The sequence below is a fragment of the Xenia sp. Carnegie-2017 genome, unplaced genomic scaffold (genome assembly GCF_021976095.1).
Source record: "Xenia sp. Carnegie-2017 unplaced genomic scaffold, XeniaSp_v1 HiC_scaffold_160, whole genome shotgun sequence".
NCBI classification, from domain to species: Eukaryota; Metazoa; Cnidaria; class Anthozoa; order Malacalcyonacea; family Xeniidae; genus Xenia; species Xenia sp. Carnegie-2017.
Window position 1 is genome coordinate 1 of NW_025813470.1, and position 6,948 is coordinate 6,948.

The 6,948-nt window shown below is 37.1% G+C and overlaps 1 protein-coding gene across 1 annotated transcript; it reads right to left on the reverse strand.

Annotated features, from left to right (window-relative positions):
• Positions 1 to 3,033: 3,033 nt before the first annotated feature.
• LOC124437748 (leucine-rich repeat-containing protein 45-like) lies at positions 3,034 to 6,348 on the reverse strand. The gene is given in 4 exon segments (XM_046987678.1): positions 3,034 to 3,788; positions 3,791 to 4,608; positions 4,953 to 5,100; positions 5,623 to 6,348. Coding segments are annotated over 4 exon segments (1,962 nt in total). The 5' UTR covers positions 6,257 to 6,348; the 3' UTR covers positions 3,034 to 3,426.
• Positions 6,349 to 6,948: the final 600 nt, after the last annotated feature.

Here is a 6,948-nt window from a genome sequence, read left to right on the forward strand (position 1 = left end):
TGTTTGAGACTGTTGATTTTGCTGTTTTTTGTACGAACTGGACGTGCTACGACCTATAAGCGAATGGCATATAACTTAAAAACTCAAATAAGAGACTGAAAGCCAAAAGATATTGATCCTGACTTTTCAATCAGGTCTTCTTACTAGCATCTATGCTTCATAACATCAGTAGAAACTAGACTTTCATCATTGTCTGCTGTCGTTTTGTATGACACTAAATGAACAATAACTATAGGACACATAGTCTGACACCTGGATTCAGAATTATTCGTATTACTCTCGCAATTACTGTATCACAAAACATATCATCTGAAAAAATAACAAATTTCAACTCGTTGAAAACAGCTTGCTACCAGAAAAACCTAAACATAACACAGCTATGTATAAAATTAGGAGCGAAAACAAAACATTTGGCTATACGCACATTTCGATTAAAAAGACATAAAAAGTTCACGTTGAGCAAGGTTTACAAAATACAAGCGAAGTTATTCCTATTTAGCATATCAAGCGCATTGAAAAATCACTTACAGGTACATTTACATCGTTTAAAAACTTTATCGTATTTAAATTGTGTACTGTAGAACATACTTGTTTGTCATGTGTTAAGAAACAATAAAAAGGAATGCATTTCAAAAACGTTAGTGTTGAAAGCAAGTAAAAGTAAAAATGAAATCGAATGTATTTAGAATGAGCAAAGAGCGCATGTCTGTTTTGTAGAGTACATTTTCTAGGTTGCATGCAATGTATTTAATGTGCTTATCGATAATCTAGTACATGAATACAGGTATGCACTTCAACCGGCTTCCTGTAACGCTAATATGCTCACAATTAATCAAAGTATATAATCCATCCCTAAACCCTTCAAAAGTAATTAGTCAGTTTTACCATGCACTTACTTGCCATGTTTCAAAGTTAAATTCAGTTTCTCGAAAGCACCTCTGACCTTTTCGTGCAGAAAACATCTGCTGCACAACACTAAACGAGATTTCAAAATTTTTATGTCACTCGTTGATCGGAATGCATTGCCATTTCTTAACTATCTTGCTGACCACTTGTACTTAAACCAAACAAATGTAGATTTTGTCGTGACAAATCAAGCGCGAGATTTTGTGCTGCGAACAAACGAAGAATATTTCTGATTTTCCTTTTTAAGTTTTTCAGCTAAATGCTTTTGTAAAATGATCGTTATTTTTATTTTTATCGAAGGAATTTTCAAAAATGTAAAGCCATGATCGAAATAAACCTTGTTTTTTGTGATCAAATAAATCTCAGCGTGTGTTGTGTCATCAAAGACACCGCAGGGTAAAATTACCTCTTTAAAAATCGTAGGGATGGAAGATTACCCATATTCCCTTTCTTTACCCTACGCTTGTTAAGCCTTGTACCTCGAATTCAAATCACTGAAAGGATAACGTCAATAGATTGAAGCTTTTTGCTTCAAGTATACACATTAATAATACTATTTTTTACAAACCTTTTTTATAAAGTAATTCAGTAAATAGTTTGAACCCGGAAGTATCGTTACATGTTTGTAGATGTAGATCGTCCAGGTTAGTATAGTCCTGAGAAGGACTGCTTTTGTTGTTGTTGACTGACGTTTTGACAACCTTAGCGGTAGTCATCTTCAGAGTCATATATTATATAAGTCAACGCTGGATAGTAAGCTCTCATTTTCGAGACCAAAGTACATCAAAATAAAGTGTTTGTTTATAAGGGATAGGTTATAACCTCGCTTTTTAGCGTCGAGCTATTTCGAAAAAACTACACGGAAAAATTTTGTAATGAAGGAAAATTTGCAGTTTGAAGGAAAAAAAATTTGAAGGAAGAAAATTTGAAGGAAAATTTGAATGAAAAAAATTTGAAGGAAGAAAATCTGAAGGGAAAAAAACAGTTTTTCTTATAGTTGGCTATACGTAAATAGTTTTTTACAGTTTTTATTGGTATTTTGACCCTTCAGTACATGCTTAGGGCAAAAATATCAGTTCAAAAAACATGTCTGAAGCGTTTCTTTGTATCTCATGGTCACAGTAAGATATCTACTAACATAAGTAGATAAAAATTTTTCGGGATGTTTAAAAATCTTTCCATGAAGAAGATGGTATCTCACGTTATGACGTCACTCGTTGGACATGACGACATCACACAGGCGTGGTACCAATCAAAGGCTGGGAATTCTTTTAAATATATAACTTTGATGTGTCGTAGATAGATAAAATGTTTCAGTATAATTGAAAATCACGCCACTGATTACGCTACAAGAACGCTACAAGATAAAATGAACGATTTAGAGAAGACGTAGCTGCGCAGCTACAAGGTATATCACAGTGTTCTTTTATCTCGTTTATGATTTGCAGAAAAAGAGTCGGATGATTTTCGATATTCTCGTCATTTCACATGCCTCGATATCAGTATAAGAGAGAGCTATTAAATATTGTCTATTTAAAAGAATTCACAACCTTTGATTGGCTTGTACGACTGCGTGATATCCTCATGTCCAACGAGTGACGTCATAAATTGGACTGACTTTCCTCAAGCACGCTATTGGTCATATTGTGTAAGCACGGTCGACGCACGACGTCGAACGATTGGCAAGGACAGTAGCCAATGATTTATAACCAAATGGACGCCATCTTGAATGGAGGCATAAAGCAAGATTATCGATTGAAAATAAGAATGTTTTTATGCAGTGCGGTGTTTGAAATTAAATGAGATATGATCTTCGCACTTAGCTGGACAATTTAAGCAATCGTCTCAGGACCTGAAAAAGGAGGCAATGAGTCACCTGATTTTTTCAGGTCCTGAGACGATTGCTTAAATTGTCCAGCTAAGTGCGAAGATCATAACCCGATTGAAAATAAGTTAAAAATAAATTTAAAAAACAATCCTATCGAACATTTAATAAAACAAAGCCTAGACTATCATCTCTACAACTACATATATATTAACGAGAAAGAAGCAAATCTTAGTCGCACATAGGGTCAGTTCTGCCACTTTTCAAGAAGGTGCCTTGGCTCAGACTCGCACATAAAATCGAACAGTGTATAAAACGAGTCGGATATCTAGAAGAATGGGTTCTACAGTAAGTCATTGACAATAACACAATCTCAAGTGAATGGTTTGCCAACTATGAAGAACAATTCACATTGTCGGTTGCTTTGTACAAGGACAGCGAAAGAGTGATAATCGTGGGGTGGGGGAGCTTCATACATACATGGGGTATAATCCGTAACTAGAAAAGATATAGCCCATCACGAATATATAGATATTAGCCCTCCAATTATCAATCTTCCGCCGCCCTTGAAAATTGTGCTTTGCTGCATGCTAAAAGTTCAAGACGTCACTTGGCACATACCAGAATTTACAACAATGCACCTTTAATATTTGAGACTGATCCAGCATTCCCACCAGTATGTAACTGTTACCCACTTATTTCGAGGGGGAAGTAAATGTCGACGACCTTGTACTGCTGACGTATGTGCTGATGGCGGATTGCAAAAGTTCTGCTCTCCTCATTTCGTCTTCGCGCTGTCTCTTCAGATCCGTTTCTCTTGCCAAAACCTTTTGTTCCAAAGACTCGATTTCACGAGCTTTTTCTGCAAGCATATCTTTCTGTTGTCTTTCGCGGTTCTTCCTGTCCACTTCTACATTCATAATCCTTTCTTCTAGATCATTTTTCATTCGCTTTTCAGACTCCAACTCCACTCTCAAGCGAGATACTTCCGCCACATTCTTGTTTTCTTTCTGCCGCCATTCATTCTCTGCGGCATCCCGTTCTGCTTTCAAGTCAAAAGGTCCTTTCTCAATTGCCCTACTTCCTTCTGTAACTCGGAAATTTGAGCGAGATACTTATTTGCTTGAGAATGAAGTTCATCACGCGAGTTTTGCAACGTATTTAAACGATCTTCGTATTGTTTCGAAGAGAAGCGTTGTTCGTGCTTAAGCTGTGTCGTCGTGCTCAACATTTCTTCCTTGTGTTTCAGTCCGTTTGATACCAACTCGGATTTCAGTAGACTGACCTGTTCTTGGGCTTCAATTTTCTCCTTCTCAACACATTCAATTCTACCTTTCAGTTTGGCATCTAACTCCTCGTAATTCACACGCAAATGCTCCACTTCTTTTGCGTTTTTGTCCACGAGTTCAACCAGAGCCCGTTCGTGGCTCGCTTTCAGATCTGTCATCGCATTCTTATGCTCCGCAATCGCCTTAGCGATGTCACTTTCCAATTTCAAAATTGAATCTTTAGAAGCGAGTTTGTGTTCCTTCAGTTCGGCAAGTGTAATATCAAGCTTTGACTTTTCTTCCTTTAATCTTTGAAAATCGCTTTCTATGGCCGTGCGCTGAGCCTTCTCCGAAGAAAGCTCGTTTCTAACATCAATCAATGATTTTTCCAAGGTTGATATCTTGTTGTCTTTGATCGCTGTTTCATTCTTCAAAGACTCCACCTGCGCTGAAATCTCATTAAAAGATGCTTCACTTTCTTTCAAAGATTTCTTCAATAGATTTATTCTGTCGCTACTTGATTTCGACAGCTCTTCGTTTTCTTTTCCTTGTGCGTCAAGTTTTTTTTGCAACATGGAAACCTGCAACAAGACGACGCCAATCTCAAATCTACAGTGAAGTTCTCAAAATTTACAGCTGGCATAGTTTGAAAATGTTTAGTTATACTTCTACGCCGACTAACAATAATAAAAACGAGGGCATGAAAGGCTGCTTTATTTATTTAACTGCATTCCCACTGTGTCCCAATTTAGTTAGCCAGGTCAACTACATGGTAACAGGCATATGCGCTTATCCAGAACACACTTATAAGCTAATTACCAGTTAACACAAAGATATCATTTTCCTACTGGTAGTCACTAAGAAGCAATATGAGGGATAAGAGCCTAAAATTCAGTTTTCCAAAACCCTTCGGAAAACAGTATTTGATAGCTATGACAATTTAAAATGCAAACCTGCATTGTATTTTCAAATTCAATTTTTCAATGGTTTTCATCATCTTGTCCGTCCTCATTGCCTCCTCGTTTCTTGCACTTTCCCTCTCAGCATTCAAATTTAATGCAACAGTGATGGCCTTTACAATATCTTGAGGCACATTGTTTCCTAGAACAGTAATGACACTCGATATATATACCTCATGGCAGACCAAAAAATAAGCACAAAATCTTAAATCTCAATCTTAAAGCAATTTCTTTCCATGTATTGCAAACAACAATTCAGAGTTTCAATTTGTTTAATCGAGACTGAAAGTCTGTCAAAAATGATGGAAAAGTATATAAAAAAGTCTTAACTAATGAATAGATACAATTCTAACTTGTGTAAATTCTCAATTTTTGATGAGGATTTATCCTTAAAAAGAGGCATGAAAAGTCCCTCATTGATCAAGGGAATCAACAGGGATGTGAAGCAGGGGAGTGAATGGGGTAGGGGCCTGACTACCAATAATTTTCCACCATTTTGGAATATCCCCCTGGATCCCTACTTGCACTTCAACTTCTGCTGTGGATCCCCAATAAATAATATGCTGTTCCCAATCTCTGATATAGTCCTTCAATAAACTTGTTTTCACATACCATCAAAGCACACTCTACCATAAAACTTGCAGCCCCTAAAACCAGGCTCTACCTTGCAATTCCAAGGTGGTCAACGACTTGTTATACTGCAAAGCTGATAGGAAAGCACGAGCACCAAGGAGACCAGCATTATTCCACCGCAAGTCAAGTGCCTTTAATGTTGAATTGCTTTTGAGTGCCAAAGCCAATTCCTTCGCACCATGATGAGATATTTGATTATTCCTCAGATCCAGCACGAGCAACGTTTCATTTATAACCAAACCCTCTGCCAACTTGCCAAGTCCACTACCCCAAAGTCCCAAAGAGTTCCAATCCAAACGCAAGCATCGAACCGACGTATTTTTGGTGAGAAACAGGCCAACGATTTCTGCACCAGAGCTTCGTAAATTATTCCCCTTGAGGTCCAAGTTTTTTAAGGATTTTGTGTGGAAGAAGCCACACAAGAGTATCTTAGACGAATCCTCGTTCAACAGGCAGTCGGTGAAACGCACATCTTTGAAGAACGTATCGAGCGCAAATGTTTTTGCTAGTGCAAAACAATCTTCCGGAGAAAGGCTACAAGATGACAAATCGAGAATTCTCTCGCCATCCTTGTTGTGAAGCTGCATTTGAGAATCAACACATTCCAAAGGACTGACGTTGCATTCTTTGCAAGCACGGAGATAGCGATTATAGAATTCTTCCATGCCTATTGCCTAATACATTTTAAAGCTACAATAGAATTATAGGAAAAATAAGAGAGCCAAATTCACAAAACAACGCATTTGATATTGGTGAATTTACATTGCCATAACTTTTGAATGCGATAAATTCATAGAACAGTGATTTGTAAACACTCGTATTGTTTGTATATCTTTACTAGAGGTTACTACAATAGAATATGCTGCCTAAGAATTGCTATGGCAAAAGTTTCACTTCAGAACTGCTGTATTTGTATGTATGTATTATTACTAATATGATATAATAAAGCTATCTCTTTCAGTTTCGATTAGGTCATTTGAAGGAAGTATTTCATGTATTTTTCATTACTTTTCAATATCAAAGCTCACAGAGAGTGAGATTAGTTAAAAGGAGTTTAATAGCAAACGTCAATTTTTCTGGTCACACACGTGACGTAGCACGTTTGACAAGCTTGACTGTTTTCCCGTATCGACATTTAAAGCTTTAAATTCACCGTTTGTAATTATAATATCGCCATGTAAACTTAATCACCCTAAGCATGAACCGAGCAGAACTAACTCTGTCGTCTTCTCGGATTCGATGCAAGCTAAACCGAAGAATATAAATACTTATAGGTCTTGCAGTTGTATTCGAAATAATGGGACACTCTTTGGTTACGCAACATTTAACATACATCACGCTGAATGACTTGAAGGAC